Genomic DNA, 17,905 nt, shown 5'->3' on the forward strand with positions numbered 1-17,905 from the left:
TGTCATTTATAGATACAGCAACTCATCAGAGTCCCTAGAATGCAGAGTTTCCACAAGTACCTTATTTTTCCAGAGCTTGGAAATATTGAATACCAGTCTGTAGCCTTTTTAACCCAAATGAGACTGACTCCAGGTTCTACTTGGTGATGTTCCAGGTGATGCCCCGTCAGCTAAGCATTGGCTCCCCCATCTGCCATATTCCCTTCTCCTGGTCAGCCGAGAATTCACCCCACTTCCCAGTTGTTCATGGCCCTGTGTTCTCATGAATGGCCTGAGACCTTACCCTACAGGCCCCACACGCTCAGTTCAGCACACTATCACCTGCCAAATGGCATTTTCCTACAAAGAAAGGTTTAGGAGTACGCACTAGAGTCGGGGAGAGGCCCCAGGGTGTCCAGGACTAGGTAGGACAGGATCAATCTTCTTCGGGCCACAACTTCCAAAGAGGAAGATGTCACTCCATCGTTAACAGTAACCATGTGTTCTCTTCCAGCCACAGCTGGCTTCCTCAGGAGGGCAGTGTGCGGAGCCTCCTCTGTGCCGACACCTACTGCCAAATCTGCAACGCCGCGGCCCTGGAGATCCAGCGGTTGCTTGTGGGTGAGAACAGCCCGGTCTCTGCCACTTCACCAGGACCGTCAGAGGGCTCTTCTTGCGTAGAGATGTTGTCCAAGTCCAATTTGTCTCTTGAGCAGAGTCTAGAGTATCATTCCATGCTCCCAAAGGAGCTTTCATTTCCTTCTGCAGCCCCTTCAGTGTCACCATTTATGGATCAGAAATCCTTAACCTTGTCACCGGCACAGCCGGTTAGTTCAGATAGCATCAAAGATTGTGAGGCTGAACACTCCCAGCTAGAGCAGGCATCTCAGGTGCAAGAAATTCCAGTGGATTCAGAGACTATAGTTTCTTCAAGGTTTGAGGAGCCTAGGAGTACATTGAACCAGCAGAATATTATGAAGAGCAACTGCAACCTTGTGTATGGGAACCAAGGTCACCTGCCCTTGCATTCCCAGGTCCCTCTGCTGATCCTGAACCAAGAAAGCACCACCCTGACACATCCTATGGCCTTGCCTGTGGTCACTGTCCTCCCTTCCTACCTGCCATTCTCCAGCCCCGAAGTCCTGAGGCTCCTTGAGGTGCATGTAAAAAAATGGAGGCATTTCCAGAGGTGGGGGCTACCCAGACGTGTGGAGGAGTCCCTGAGGCAGCTGATGCCAAAAGAGCCATTGCTTTACCAACCTCTAAACAGCCAACCAGTTTCTTTCATACAAAATGATATTGCTAAATTCTCTGTAGAGAAATTTGCGAACATTTCTTACCAGATCTGGGGTTCATATATGGCTGGCCAGGCTACCCAGTCATTCTGGGTTTCTGAATGGTCCATGATAAACCCAATACAAAGACACCACTTCCAGCAAAACCCACACCACGTGGTGACTCTAGACTTGCCGTCTACAGCTGTTAGAGATGTAAATAGCCGCAACATATTTCCCGGGCAACAGGCTAACAACTCAGTGAGCCACTCACAGCAGAAATACATCCAGCTATTCTGCGGCTTACCTTCTCTGCACAGCGAGTCTCTGGCTGACACCTCCTTGGGCTCTCAAGATCACTCCGCACATGGGAGCGTGTCCAAGCTCTCCGTGGAGGATCCTTTACTCTTCAAGGAGCTCTCCTTCCCCCCTCTGCTGCCTAAAACTCCACCTCACTCAGCCCCACCCTCTTCCCCAAGATCCCCAAATTGGGTCATGCCATCTGGCCTTCAACAAGCTCAGATCCATGTCCCGTTTCTGACTCTGGCTGAGTGTGAAGCCTTAGAGTGTCACCTGCTGCAGAGGCAGCTCCAGCGTCAGGGAGGTCTGCCAGCTGTTCTCCAGCGAGCTCAGCACACCCAGAACCCCGTGCACTATAAGCCTTGTGGCAGAGCCCAGTCTCCCCGGACTGTGAAAACTTCCTGGCCGGGAAAGCCCACTTCTGCCCTCACAAGGGAGCTGTCCTGGTCAGAGCATGCCCGGAGGCTGCTGGACTTCCACCTCCAGAGGCAGCTGATTCACCATCGCTGGGGCCTGCCCCCGATGATCCAGCAGTCCTTCCAGTTGCTCCTGGCCCCCACTCACCAGCAGACTCCATCCTGGAGCAGCACAGCCCTAGCCAAGGGGAGTGTTTCCCAACATTCAGCCCTAGAGGCTCCTGGCGCTGATGACCCTTTCTCACCCTCTAAGGACTCAGTGTCAGTCCTCATGCCACACTTATTTGATGAGGTCAAGGCAATACTGCAGAGCCACATCAACTCCAAATGTGGGCAGATCCATGAGGGTAAGGTCCCTGCCCACGTGTATTGGTCTGGTGAGGGCCTAATTCCTGGGGGCATCCCAGAAAGCAAGCTCCCAGAACTACAGGCAGCAACCCACCCTGACCTACAACAGAAAGCTAGGCCCTGGATGCCAACAGGCCTTGATCAGCAGCAACAGATCTCCCCAGATGCAGTCACTGAGCCTCGTAAGCTACCTCAAGCCCTGTCCAAGGAAGTCCTTGAGAAACTGGAGATGATTTTCAGGCACAAGTATCTGGCCTTCTTGTCAGGGCTGAATCCTCTTTATTACCTGGCCCAATCTGCCCATGGGCCCTCCAAGGTGACCCAACCCTGTAGAGACATGACACAGGGCTCAGTGCTTGATGTGCAGCTGGAGGCCAGTGTGGACCACCCCGGCCTGGAGGAGTCCCAGATCCCTGAGTCCCAAAGCCCTGACAAGAGCAAGTCCTCAGCCCCAGTCCCCATGCTGACTGAAAAGCAAGAAAACCCAAGGAAACCCAAATCACCAGGAAAACGTGGAGAAGGAGATGCATGGTTTGTGCTCCCCTCTATAAGAAAAAAAGGCTACCCTGCTGGAGCCCAGCAGTCAAAAGGGATGCTTCTGAACAGGATATCCCAAAGACCTTGGCTACAGAGACATGGCTTTCACCTTGGTGCTCTCTGTCAGCACAGTTCCCAGCATCGCCCTCAGCTTAAGCCCCCAGACCTCCTTCCAGGAGTCCTTGGTAGGAAGGAATCTAAGAAGGATGACCTGCAAGACAATCGAGCCAGGCTCAATGTCAGCCTCCGGGGAGCGAGGACTCCTGAGAATGCCCAGCCTGCTGGGCCCCAGGCGTCACAGGCCCAGCCTGTCCTGCCCCGACTCATTCAGCCTAAGTCATTACAGGGCCAAACTTCGCAAGGTCAGGTATTGCAGGGGTCGGTGATGCCAGCCCATACTGGCAAGAGGCCCAGCTCTCCGGAATCAAAATTGAGATATAAGATGAAATCCTTTCTGCAGTATATAAGCCTCAAGGCAAAAGGCAAAGAGCACAAGGAATCCATGTTTGTGGCAGCTGTGCAAGTGGCCCCCTCCAGCAAAGAACATGGAGCAAAGAGGCTGGCTCCAGCCAAAAGTCCCACGGAGCAAACTAAGACAAAGATGCAGATAAGAGGGGACCCCAAAGCCCAGTCTCCCCTGACTGAGAAGCAGGTGGGCCTGGCCTCCTTGGCAGGCTCCCATTCCCCACACAGTAAGCTCCTCTGCTCCTGCTCCCATCAACTCCCATCTGCCTCAGGCTTAGGCCACCCCACCACTGCCTTTGGCACTTTCCTTGAGTGGCTTGTGCTACCCAGCCTGGATCCCACACCAGTTCTCAACTCTTATCTCTAAGGAAATGTTGGCCTGCTCAAGGAGATCTAGCACAATCAAAGGACTTTGTAGGCTCCTTCAGGTCTTCATCCCTTGAATGGGCAGCTACTGTCCTTTTCATTAATGTGCAATGGGACAGACAGCACTCCACCCAAAGTACAGTCTGTATCTCTAAGCAAATAATTGTCTGTCTGTTTCTTCCCTCCACTGTTGCGTGATAAGGGAAAGCGTGAGGGGAGCTAAAATGTCATTTCTATCTAGGGAAAGAGCTTTAATCCACATTTATGTGGGGTCAGCATTCTATACCACTCCTCCAAGCCCCACCCTGGACAGTGGATAAAGGGACTTGAGCAGAAAAGGAAGACTCTCATTTAAGGTGCATTGAAGGGAAAGATCAGACTTAAATTCTAGTATGGTTTCCCATGGTTTCCTTGGGCCCAGAGAACCAATATGGACATGAGGATAGTTCTGACAAGGAGGAGTGGAGAGGAATCCCATAGGCAAAATTCACTGGTGACTTTTATATATGGCCATATCTGGAGAGGACCTTTTTAGAGAAGTGTCACCGTGATCCAACCTTGAGAAGGGGCTTTGTGTTTATCAAAAGCACATAGCTGCTGAGACCGGTTTGGTTCAATGGATAGAGCGTCGGCTTGGGGACTGAAGGGTCCCGGGTTTGATTCTGGTCAAGGGCATGTACCTTGGTTGTGGGCATATCCCCAGTAGGAGGTGTGCAAGAGGCAGCTGATCGATGTCTCTCTCTCATCGATGTTTCTAGCTTTCTATCCCTCTCTCTTCCTCTCTGTAAAAAAATCAATAAAATATATTAAAAAAAAAAAAAAAAGCACGTAGCTAATGTGATGTAATGTCCAAAGTAAATGTTAGAATCTCTCCCTCTCTGCTCCCTCTTGGTTATTGGTTAGATCTTTCTGGAGAACTCATCTGGGAGGCTGCTGTAGCTCTCTTGCCTATATCCCACCTCCACTGCCTGCCATCTACATGGAGTGAATCCTGCAATGAAGATCCCACTAGGATATGGAGAGGGGCTTGTTTCCCATCCCCAAGGGCAGGTAGGAGGAAGGCAGGGAGGGGAGCATATAGACAAACAGAGGTCTGAGTATTTGGGACAGAAACTGACATGTTCTGACCAGGCTGTGTAAGGGAACAAAACCAATTTGATTTGTACTCACAAGAACCTAAAGCCAGAAGGCCAACCAAGGCCCAAGTGCTTTGCGGGGAATTAATTAAATCTGAGCTTCAATCTGCTTGCATGTGGTGTTACAAAGGGAAGTGAGTCCTGGCAAGGAACCACAAACTGAAGGGGTTTGCTAACGGTCTGGGCTTGTCAAGTTACCACCAGCAGCTTGTACTTGGCACTATTGCTGTCTCATTTCTACATCACCTACGCCTGGGATTCTGCTCCACTTTCTTCTTTTCCACCAACCTTGTCTTGTTGGGGGGAAAAATCATACATAGATAGATAGACTTTAATGTATTTCATGTATATTACATGGTGTTGAACTTAGCTATATCCCCTTCCCAGGACCTACCTAGTTGCCTCCTTTGGTGACTTCCCCAGATGGTGACTCCCGTCCTTTCGCCAATGAAAGGCTGAATCATATAAGCCTGCTAACTCTTTGCCTTTTGCCTTGAGATTTATGTACTGTGGAAACGGTTTCATCTTATATCTCACGCCTGATTCCTGTCATCCTTTCCCATATATTAATGTCCCATCGCATTTCATAAAAGCACCAGAACTATTCACCTTGACTTTCAAAGTTTAAAGGCTTTAAAGGCTTTTGGAAAGTAATTTGTGCCATTAACCAACCACAGAAAGTGGCCAGAATCTAGAATGTAATGGTATACACATGAGTCTCTAGCAACAAGATAGCTTTTGCTCAGAACAAAACTGGAATTGCCCTCTCTGAGACTGTCCAAATTTTCTATTCCAGAGAAATAACTGTTTATCATTAATGGACATATAATGTGAAATTCTCTGAAACCCTTGATATGAAATGCTGAAACCCAAGAGAAAGGCCGAGAGGCATGCTGAGATCTGTAAGCAGCTTTTAAGAAATGTAAGCCCACACACACTCCCATCTCCACAAAAAACACAACAAAACAAAACAAAACAAAAAAAAAACACAAAAAAATATATATCTTGTCCACTCCCTCACACAGAGACTCAATGAAGTTCCTCATGTAGACCTATTTCAGGAGGCCTCCCAAATAACTTGTCACACTGAGACATATAGTGCTCTTTCCTGCTTTCTGTTCAGTTGGTCTACACGTTTTATTTTTATTTTTTTATTTTATTGATTTTTTACAGCGAGGAAGAGAGAGGGATAGATAGATAGAAACATCAATGAGAGAGAAACATCAATCAGCTGCCTCTTGCACACTCCCTACCGGGGATGTGCCCGCAACCAAGGTACATGCCCTTGTCCGGAATTGAACCTGGGACCCTTCAGTCCGCAGGCCGACGCTCTATCCACTGAGCCAAATCGGTTTCGGCTATCTACACTTTCATCTCTAACCCCCAGAACCATCACCAAATAGGTAACCTACCACCACCAGTAGCCTCTGTAGTACCGCACGGAATGGATCTCTTAACAGTGGCCATCATACTCATGTTCTCTTGACCTCCTGAAGAGGTGTGAAGTGGACGAAGTGGATCTTGTCCTACCTTCTCTAGTTAACTGGGATGGAGCAGGTATTGGTCTCCCTGGAAGGAATACTGAGACCCTGGACCCTTAAGGAGGCTATAGCAGAACAGCATAGCTCAAGGCTGTGCTTGTTCTACTCAATATAAGCTTAAGTTTCAGTGAAATACTTGGGTCAGCTTTAGAAGGTAACTTCTGGCTGAAGTGGATGGAGAATGATTTCAGAGACAGATGATAAACATGAACAAAGGGCAGCAAAACTACACCACCAGGAAAACATTACAAAATTCTCGAGCATGTGTTTTCATGATTTTCAGCCCAAATGTGTGACCCTTGGAGAGGATGCAGATTTTAAGGTCAAAATCACAAGATGGAATGTGGAAAAAAATTGTAAGTTAGAATCCTAACTCTGACATTTGACAAGTTATTTAACATTACTGAGCTTCAGTCTGCTTGCCTATGACCCCCTACTGCGGTCTCATTTCTGCATCACCTACACCTGGGACTCTGCTCCACTTTCTTCATCTTGGAAAGAGGGATATAGCTGGACATCCATACCCTAAACTTCAATTACTATTAAAGTACTGGTGATTCCCAAAGCCACTTCTCTATGCTAGTCTTTCCTCTGAGTCCCAACTATAGTGCCAGTAACTGGGCAGGAGCCAATCTTGTTCCTAAGACAATGTAAATTAATTCAAAATTTCCAAATGCCTTCCACCCCATCACGTTATTTTCCAGTGTCAGGGAATAGTATCACTGCACATCCATTTTCCCCCATACATCAAATCAGTCACTGGTTTCCAATTTTGGTGTCTCTTAAGTTGTCCCCTTTCCTGTTTTTACTGCCTCTACTTATAGTTCAGTTTTGTTTTTGTTATTGTTTTTATCCTTTCTTTCCTGAGTAATTACTATTAGTGTCTTGTATACCCAGGGTTTAGGGTAGGGTGGCACCTTATTAGTAATAGTAACACCTTATTAATAATAGAGTCTAAAGTCTGGGCTGCGGAGGTAGATAAATTATTACATCCATGTGTGTGAGTGCTATGGTGTGTGGGGTCCTGCCGCAGGAGGAAGTACTCAGCTGATGAAGAGAACCCTAGGGGTCACATAACGAGGTAACAGTAAAAATGACCTTTAGAGGCATCTTGTATACAATAATTAAAGTATTTAAGTTCTTACTATGTGCCATGGATGATGCCACACACAACAGTCACCAAAATACAGGTCTTGCTTCCATGGAGATAATTATTTATAGGGTAGATAGTCTCACATGCCCAAATTATCTAATTAACATGTATACTTGGATGTCCAATATTTATCTCAAAAGTGAACTACTGATTCCCTATACCTCCACACCTCCACCCAATCACGAACACCAAAACTGCTCCAATTGTAATAATTCACACATCTGTTAATGGCACCTGTCTCTTGACAGTTGTCAAGGCAAAAAACATTGGCGTCATCTTTAATGTATTTTCTTTTAATAATCCACCTCCAATTCATCAGAAAATCTTGTCATCTCACCTTCAAAATGAATTCAGAACATTACCACTTCTTACTTCCTCTACTGCTGCAATTATTGCACTAATTAATCTCCCTGCTTCTTCCTGAGACTATAGATGATTAGTTGGTTGACTGACTGCTTGACTGATGTATATAAAACCAAGAGGCCAGATAAGAACAGCTAGGGAATGAGTGTGAAAGAAGGAGCGATCTAAGGACTGGGCTCTGAAACATCCCAAATGTTAAGAAATTGGGAAGAGGGAAGCAAGCAGAGGAGACTGAGAAGCCAAGAAGGGAGAAAAACTAGAAGAATATATATAATACTGGAAGCCAAAACAGGAAAGTATTGCAAGGAGAATGCATAAAAAGTTATGAATTGGCCAAAAGAGATGAGGACTCAGATTTGACGGTTAGGTTTAGAAACAGAGATCATTCATCACGTTGAAAAGAACTGGCTCAGGTCAGGTGGAGATGTGACTGTAGTAAATTCAAAAGAGAACGATTGGTGATAGAAAGTATAATCAATTCTTTCAAGGAGGTTGGCTCCACAGAGGAACAGAAAATGAGGAAACAGCTGTAGGAGGAAGTGTGAACCAGAGAGGGTTTTGTGTTTGTTTGTTTCTTAAGGTGAGAGACATAGTATGCTGAATGTTTCTCGAACTGATGCAGTCAGGGGGAATAAAAATGATAATGCAGGAGAGCAAGGCAAGAACTGTTAGAGCAATGTGATGTAAAGGTAAGGGATAGGAGTGAAGGCCGAATCCAAGAGATGGCCTTGGCTAAAGCTCGGACACTTTGCTGCTTGTAAGTAGAAAGAAGGTAGCACAAATGAGGAAAGACTTTCTTTTAGCTTAGAATAAAGGTTTCTCTCACTTCTAAGAGAGTTTGTACAGAAACCAAAAAGGGTGAGAGAAGAGCTGGAAGGGACCATGGCAGTGGGTGGAGGAAGGGAAGAACAAAACCCAAAAGCCAGAGGTGAAGATGGATTCTGGAAGTTACCATTGCGACCATCAAAGCTTAGGTAGTGTGTGTCAAACTGAGAGTCCAGGTGGGCATAAAAAAGATGGTTTGAAGGCTGGCTGGTGTGGTCCAGTGGTTAAGTGTCAACCTATGAACCAGGGGGTCATGGTTTGACTCCTGGTCAGGGCACATGCCCGGGTGGCTGCCTCATTCCCCAGTGTGGGGCGTGCAGGAGGCAACTGATCAATGATTCTCTCTCATCATTGGTGTTCTCTCTCTCCTTCCCTCTTCCCTCCTCTCTGAAATCAATAAAAAAAATATATTTTTAAAAATAAAATTAAAATACCATGGTTGAAGTTGCTGATCATGTGTGTGAAGCAGGTGCTCTTAGAAGACGGAAGCAGCAGGAGAGAAGTTCTGGATGCATGGAGCCCAGAAAGAGGGCAGGTGTGGCATCTAGTGCTCAGCAAGGGGCAATGGAGCCTGGGAGTAGGGAGGAGAGAACTAGAAAACAGAAAGACAAAGAGGCTGCCCTGAGTAAATAGGATGGACCTCTGATGTGGACACCTCTTATCTCCCAGAAGGTGGCACCTCTGCATCCCCACCTTCTGACCTACTGCCGAGCAGCCAAGAGCTGGAGGAAGCATAGGAAGTGCCGTCACTTCGTTATGATGTGTTGGGGGGGACTTCCTATGCTTCCTTCAGTACAAGTGAGGCAGGGACTTCCTATGCCCCTGCCTCACTGATTCCTAAGGAAACCCAGGACCACTCAACATTCCACCAAATGAAGAGAAGGTTGTGGCAGGACTCCCTTCCTCTGCGTAAGGCCCAGCACTTACAAGCAGAAAAGCCAGGATGGGGGAAAAGCAGGAATGTGTCCCTCCTCTGAGTGGCGATTCTGTGCTTAAAGGATGGGGCCGCCCTCCTAATGTGGCCTCCAGGACAAGAAGGCACCCCTGCTGAGCCAACACCCTCAGGTGTTTTCCTAAAGCATCCCCAAAGAACATCAGGGGTTGTGACAGGCACATCCTCCCTGCCTGGTGGGAACTGGGCAGAGTGCCACAGAGCAAGGAGACATGAGGCCCAGAATGAAGGGAATGACCCAGAGAAGTCACAGCAGCACCAGGTGGGAGACAGAGGTTAATGTGCACACATCCTGCTTTAGAGTAGAGCAGAACCTTCCCATGAAACCTACCTGCCACATGCCAGCGCTGGTGATGCTGTCAAATCCAGTAACAAGGGGATCGGAGAAGAAAGATGAGCTAGAATCAAGACCTTCAGGATTCTTAATTCTCATTAAAGTCAAGAGCTGAGAAAAGACAGGATCAGAACCTATGACTCATATAGGGTCTTGAGAGAGCCTTGATCATCCCATCGCATAACCCTAGCACCACCACTATTCACAAGCACCCCCTAGGCTCAAGAGAGAGAAATTTAGAAGAAAACAAAAACCTGATGAAAGGCAAAAACTCAAGAATTTACTACTACAGAATTGGTGGTAGGTGCTAGAAATGTATCGATGCTTGTTTACAAACACTGGAGCTCACCTCTGCGCCTCTGAGGTATGGATCATCATGCCATGGTGAGGGCTCTGGCCTTCTGAAGCCCTTCCCGTGCTCGCTGCAGAGGACACCACAAAATTCTAGGGAGGGAAGCTCAGGCCACTGACCACCTTCCATGGAGGATAGTGGCTTCTCCACTAAATTACTTCTTCTGTTAAACACTGGGCTCTGGAGCATAGGGACCACGTCTGTCCATTTCTGTACCTGCTCACCCCAGCCCACACAGCGAGGACAACAAGCACAGGATGAGCTCAGGCATAAACCCCAGGGAGACACTGCTTCCTGCTTTCCCAACCACCCAAAGCCCAGCGTTCCACCTGGGCTCAGGGGCCCATGGCATAGGCCAGGGCTGCCAGGGAGTTAAGGACAAGCACGGTTCCTGTGTTCACTGCAGGGAGAGAAAAGAGGGGAGGACAGCTGAGTTCAGGTGGGGATGTGAGGAATGAGCCCACTGCAGGCATGTAAGATGCTGGGAACAGAGAGCGCCAGAGCCCTAACAGGTCTGGCTGGGCTTGTGGACAACTGTCCATTCTCATCTCCAGAGACACGGAGGCCAGGACCCCAAATACTTGGTCTGGATAAGAGCACGGGGGGAAAATAGGGACCTGGGAAGGGGCCAGATCTCAGTTTCCAGAAGGAGGGCTGGGTATTGCCAATTGGCGCCCTTTCCCGCCTTCCCCTCTCCTGCACTATAATTCCTCTGGGTTCATGGCCAAACAAGAAGCATATTGGGGGCTTTCCACTGACAAGGCCAAGCCTGCAGTAGGGGCAGTAGGGGCAAGGCCCTGGGCAGGCAGTTAGGCCCATGGGAATCCAGATGGCAGCGGGAAGGAAAGGGAAGGGAAGCCATTGCTGTGTGAACAGTGCTAGCAGCTGGCGTGCATCAGGGGAGAGGGCCAGGCTACAGTGAGAGGCCAGGCAGAACCTCACACACGGCCGAAGTCACACAGACACAGACATGGGCCACACCGATACAAAACAGAACAATTTCCGACACCAGTTCGGCTCAGTGGATAGTGTGTCGGCCTGTGGACTGAAAGGTCAAGGGCATGTACCTTGGTTGAGGGCACATCCCCATTAGGGGGTGTGCAGAAGGCACGATGTTTCTCTCTCATCAATGTTTCTAACTCTCTATTCCTCACTCTTCCTCTCTGTAAAAAATGAATAAAATATATTTAAAAACCAAAACCAAAACAAACAAACAAACAAAAACAGAACAATGTCACATAGAAATTAGTTCAGAGTTACAAGAGACATGTCCAGGAAACACAGCTACCCAGACTGGGAACAGCCTGAGTTTGTTACGATCACACAGGCACAGGCACAGGCACAGGCACACGTGCAGACACAAAGACAGCCTTGCACACATGCACACAGACACACCCATCTTGCAGACCCACAGACACAAATGCAGTGCAAACCCACCCCTCAAAGCTGCTCTCCTCCATAAAGCCTCCTCCCCACCTCACACCAGGACTGCTTGTCTTTCCTCTAAACGCTGCTTGGACATTTCTGCCCTTCGCTTGTGCTTGAACAAGGATCGTCTCACATCCCAACAACTTGGCTGTCTGCTTTCAAAGAACTGTCCAGATCAGCAGCCCCATCCATCCATCCATCCATCCATCCATCCATCCATCCCCACCGGTGTCCCCAGTTTACTGCAGAGTCCGGACCCCCCAGCCTCTCTGACACAGCTGACACGGACTCAAAGGAAAGAGTGAACCAGACAGACACAGCCTGTCAAGGTAATGCTGGTGGGTGTTACCCCAGTCACCTCCACCTGGCCCTGTGCTTTCCACCTCCAACTGCAACCACTGCATCATGCTAGTCCAGCAGAGCCCTAACCCAGGTTGCTATCCATTGAGTAAAATCGGCGCTAGGCACACAAATATCACACACTCGGGAAGGTTTGGGGTCATTTGTGCTCAGGAACTCAGAGGCTCCTTCAGTAACAGCTGCACAGTCACCAGGGCAGCGTGTCCCTGGAGGGCTCTGAGCTCCTCTGAGAGCCCAGGAGCACCCAGGCACCCAGGCCTCTGACCTGTGTTATCGCGCCCACAGTAGCCCCGAGCACCCAAGCTCTGTTCCGGGATGAGCCCAGCCTCTGAGCTGAAATTCCTGCCATACCCCTCCCAGCTCCTGCCTGTCAAACTGGGAGCATCTGTTGCTCTGAAGCCCCCAGCAGGCTCGAGCAAATGTGCATGGGGCCTGGGGCCAGAGGGATGTGACCACTTCTCAGTGTGGGGCTTTCCAGACTCTTGCAGCACCACACCTAGACCTCTCCGCCCACGGACCTGTCTTAAAGAGGCAGTGGGCCTTGTGACACTGTGGGCGAGCAGGGGTTAATTAACACACCTTCTCTCCCCGGATTCAGGCTCTCCATATGGTGATAGGGTGTGTTCGTTGTGAACTCATCTGCAGAGGTAAAGGCCAAGTCAGCTGTGTGTACCTCCCAACCCCTCCCCCACCCACAGGCCCCAGGACCTCCAGGTCAGCATTCCTCTGCACCTCGGCCACCCCAGAGACTGTCGCACACGACTTGGGCTCTCTCAAGAGCTCACCAAGCCATACCTTCACCCAAGTATCTTAATTACAGCGTGTGAGACCATAACCAGAGGCCTAAGCTAGACTCCTGATCCACGGAGACTGAGACAATGAATTGGGAGCTGTTTTAAACCACCGCGGCCATCGTTACACAGTACCATAGCATGCACACACTGCTGGGGCCCTGCGGATAAGAGCAGTGTCTGTCAGGAAAACCGGGAGCTCCTTTTTCTACCTGTGAAACCCAGTGGCTTGGGTTGCTTTCCCGTTTCATTTTTTTCAGAAGTTTCTTTTGCTTCATTACTTCCATGTTCTACATTTTTTGGTCCTTTACAAATATCTGCCACTGCCACATCAATTGAAAGCACGTAAGGGTAATTTACATTTAACACGTGGGATGAGGTGGTTCCAGCCCATTAGACAGCTGCAGCTTCTCCGCAGCTCTGCATCTTTATAGAACCAACCGAGGGAGAGAAGTTCCCTGGATCCCTTTTCCTCCCCTAGCTCAGTCTGTGGAACAGTTTCCACTTGCCCTTGTAAATAATCCCACTGCATTTTTATTTATTTATTTTTTTAAATATATTTTATTGATTTTTTACAAAGAGGAAGAGAGAGGGATAGAGAGCTAGAAATATCGATGTGAGAGAAACATTGACCAGCTGCCTCTTGCACACCCCCTACTGGGGATGTGCCCGCAACCAAGGTACATGCCCTGACTGGAATCGAACCCAGGACCTTTCAGTCCGCAGGCTGACACTCTATCCACTGAGCCAAACCGGTTTTGGCCCCATTGCATTTTTAGCAGATGAAGAGCCTGAATTCGGGGAGAGAAGGTGTGCTAATTCACCCCTACTTGCCCACAGTGTCACAGGGCCCACTACCTCTTTAAGACAGGTCCTAGGGGGTGGAGGGGGGAGGGGGGATAAGATGGCTGCAGCATAGGTAAACAGCTAAACTGATACTTGGCACACTAATTTCAAAACTACAACTAAAAGAAAAAATGGACATCATCCAGAACCACAGGAAGGCTGGCTGAGTGGAAATTCTACAACTAGAAGGAAAGAGAAAATCACACTGAGACTCAGAGGAGCTGCAGGAGGCAGAGGTACTGAGACATGCATGAGGAGGACTGGCAACTGAGTTCGTGGCTGGCTTTCTTAAGTGGGAGGGAGACAAAAGCTCCCGACTGCACTGAACTCCAGACTGACAATTCTTGGGTGGGGGGTAAGGACTGTGGGGGGTGCGGGAAGAGACTGGACAAAAATTGAACACCTATGGATGAGGACAGTGGGGGGGTGGGTAACGGCAGAGGGTAGGATGGGAAGCGGATGAAGGGGAGCTATGAGGATAAAAAGAGGAACAATTGTAATAATCTGAACAATAAAGATTTATTAATTTTTTTAAAAAAAAGCCAAAACCGGTTTGGCTCAGTGGATAGAGCGTTGGCCTGCGGACTGAAAGGTCCCAGGTTTGATTCCGGTCAAGGGCCTGTACATTGGTTGTGGGCACATCCCCAGTGGGAGGTGTGCAAGAGGCAGCTGGTTGATGTTTCTCTCATCATCGATGTTTCTAGCTCTCTATCCCTCTCCCTTCCTCTCTGAAAGAAAAATCAATAAAATATTTTTTTAAATTTTTTTTAAAAAAGACAGGTCCATGGGCCAGGCTCTGGCGGAGAGGTCTAGGTGTGGTGCTGCAAGAGTCTGGAAAGCCCCACACTGAGAAGTGGTCACATCCCTCTGGCCCCAGGCCCCATGCACATGTGCTCGAGCCTGCTGGGGGGCTTCAGGGCAACAGATGCTCCCAGTTTGACAGGCAGGAGCTGGGAGGGGTATGGCAGGAATTCCAGCTCAGAGGCTGGGCTCGTCCCGGAACAGAGCTTGGGTGCTCGGGCTACTGTGGGCGCGATAACACAGGTCAGAGGCCTGGGCGCCTGGGTGCTCCTGGGCTTTCAGAGGAGCTCAGAGCCCTCCAGGGACACGCTGCCCTGATGACTGTGCAGCTGTTACTGAAGGAGCCTCTGAGTTCCTGGACACAAATGACCCCAAACCTTCCCGAGTGTGTGATATTTGTGTGCCTAGCGCCGATTTTACTCAATGGGTAGCAGCCTGGGTTAGGGCTCTGCTGGACTAGCATGATGCAGTGGTTGCAGTTGGAGGTGGAAAGCAGAGGGCCAGGTGGAGGTGACTGGGGTAACACCCACCAGCATTACCTTGACAGGCTGTGTCTGTCTGGTTCACTCTTTCCTTTGAGTCCGTGTCAGCTGTGTCAGAGAGGCTGGGGGGTCCGGACTCTGCAGTAAACTGGGGACACCGGTGGGGATGGATGGATGGATGGATGGATGGATGGATGGATGGTGGGGCTGCTTATCTGGACAGTTCTTTGAAAGCAGACGGCCAAGTTGTTGGGATGTGAGACGATCCTTGTTCAAGCACAAGCGAAGGGCAGAAATGTCCAAGCAGCGTTTAGAGAAAGGACAAGCAGTCCTGGTCTGAGGTGGGGAGGAGGCTTTATGGAGGAGAGCAGCTTTGAGGGGTGGGTTTGCACTGCATTTGTGTCTGTGGGTCTGCAAGATGGGTGTGTCTGTGTGCATGTGTGCAAGGCTGTCTTTGTGTCTGCACGTGTGCCTGGGCCTGTGCCTGTGCCTGTGTGATCGTAACAAACTCAGGCTGTTCCCAGTCTGGGTAGCTGTGTTTCCTGGACATGTCTCTTGTAACTCTGAACTAATTTTTATTTGACATTGTTCTGTTTTTGTTTTTTTGATATATTTTATTGATTTTTTTACAGAAGGGAAGAGAGAGGAATAGAAAGTTAGAAACATTGATGAGAGAGAAACATCGATCAACTGCTTCCTGCACACCCCCTACTGGGAATGTGCCCGCAACCAATGTACATGCCCCTGACTAGAATCGAACCTGGGACCTTTCAGTCCGCAGACCAATGCTCTATCCACTGACCAAACTGGTTTCGGCAATTGCTCTTTTTTTGTATCTATATGGCCTGGTATGCAATTCTGCCTGGCCTCTCACTGTAGCCTGGCCCTCTCCCCTGATGCACGCCAGCTGCTAGCACTGTTCACACAGCAATGGCTTTCCTTCCCTTCCCTTTCCTTCCCGCTGCCATCTGGATTCCCATGGGCCTGCCTGCCTGCCCCAGGGCCTTGCCCCTACTGCCCCTACTGCAGGCTTGGCCTTGTCAGTGGAAAGCCCCCAATATGCTTCTTGTTTGGCCATGAACCCAGAGGAATTATAGTGCAGGAGAGGGGAAGGCGGGAAAGGGCGCCAATTGGCAATACCCAGCCCTCCTTCTGGAAACTGAGATCTGGCCCCTTCCCAGGTCCCTATTTTTCCCCCGTGCTCTTATCCAGACCAAGTATTTGGGGTCCTGGCCTCCGTGTCTCTGGAGATGAGAATGGACAGTCCTCCACAAGCCCAGCCAGACCTGTTAGGGCTCTGGCGCTCTCTGTTCCCAGCATCTTACATGCCTGCAGTGGGCTCATTCCTCACATCCCCACCTGAACTCAGCTGTCCTCCCCTCTTTTCTCTCCCTGCAGTGAACACAGGAACCATGCTTGTCCTTAACTCCCTGGCAGCCCTGGCCTATGCCATGGGCCCCTGAGCCCAGGTGGAACGCTGGGCTTTGGGTGGTTGGGAAAGCACAGAGGGCCTGTCCCCTCTCCCCTGTAGCAGGAAGCAGTGTCTCCCTGGGGTTTATGCCTGAGCTCATCCTGTGCTTGTTGTCCTCGCCGTGTGGGCTGCGGTGAGCAGGTACAGAAATGGACAGACGTGGTCCCTATGCTCCAGAGCCCAGTGTTTAACAGAAGAAGTAATTTAGTGGAGAAGCCACTATCCTCCATGGAAGGTGGTCAGTGGCCTGAGCTTCCCTCCCTAGAATTTTGTGGTGTCCTCTGCAGCGAGCACGGGAAGGGCTTCAGAAGGCCAGAGCTGGTCACCATGGCATGATGATCCATACCTCAGAGGCACAGAGGTGAGCTCCAGTGTTTGTAAACAAGCATTGATACATTTCTTTCACCTGCTATAGAATCTACAGTTGTAAATTCTTGAATTTGTGTTCTTCTCGAGGCTTTTAATTCTGATGTTCTCCCTCTTGAGCCTAGTGTTTATGCCATGGTTATAGGATGCGAAGAGCAAGGCCTCATCTCTCATCAACATCCTGAATGAAGTCATAGGCTCTGACCCTATCTTTTCTCAGCTCTTGGCTTTGCTGAGAAACCAAACCTGTTACTGGACTTTGGTCAGCACTATGAATTCAGGATGCTCTGGGACAGGTAGAATCCTATGGGAGATCATGGGAAGGGCCCAATTCCTGTAAACTAGAACGCATGCACATTAATCTCGTCTTCCCACCCGATGTTGCTGTGACCTTTCTGGACATTGCCTTCATTCTGTTGTGATCTGCCTTGCTCTGTAGCTGTCTGCTCAGTTCCCACCAGGCAGGGAGGATGTGCCTGTCACGAGACCCGATGATCTCTGGGAATGCTTTAGGAAAACATCTGGAGGGTGTTGGCTCAGCAGGCCTGGATCTTGTGCCTCCTCATCCTGGAGGCCATATTAGGGGCGAGACCCCGACCCCTTAGGCGCAGCATCACCATCCAGAGGAAGAACACATTCCCATCCTGGCTTTTCTGTATCCTGCTAGCAGCGAACACATTGTGCTACCCACTGTCCCTTGTTGAACTCCAGGGTGGCACACCTGCCCTCTTTCTCTATCTCTGGGCTCCATGCAACTGGAACTTCTCTGCAATCTCTCCTGATGCTTCAGTCTTCTAAGACTTCTAAGAGCACCTGCTTCACACTCTGTACTGCCTTCGCTCTCTGTACTGCCCCTCCATCTACTCCAGTCATGCCTTTCCCTCCATCACTCACCTGAGTCTATTCTTCCCAAAGTCATGAATGATCTCTATGTTGTTAAATCTAATACTCAACTCCAAGTCCTCATCTCACTTGACACATGGGAAACTTTTCATGCAATTGCTCACCTTCTCCTTGCT

The 17,905-nt window shown here is 49.3% G+C and overlaps 1 protein-coding gene across 1 annotated transcript; it reads left to right on the forward strand.

The window, feature by feature from the left end:
* Positions 1-1,382: 1,382 nt before the first annotated feature.
* On the forward strand, positions 1,383-16,512 carry LOC311630285 (putative protein SPATA31F2P; the record flags this gene model as incomplete). Its single annotated transcript, XM_084899149.1, has 2 exons — positions 1,383-2,754; positions 16,448-16,512. The coding sequence occupies 2 exons, from the start codon at positions 1,383-1,385 to the stop codon at positions 16,510-16,512; spliced, it is 1,437 nt and encodes a 478-aa protein (XP_084755275.1).
* Positions 16,513-17,905: the final 1,393 nt, after the last annotated feature.

Source organism: Pipistrellus hanaki (assembly GCF_964339955.1).
Source record: "Pipistrellus hanaki genome assembly, chromosome: 11".
NCBI lineage: Eukaryota > Metazoa > Chordata > Mammalia > Chiroptera > Vespertilionidae > Pipistrellus > Pipistrellus hanaki.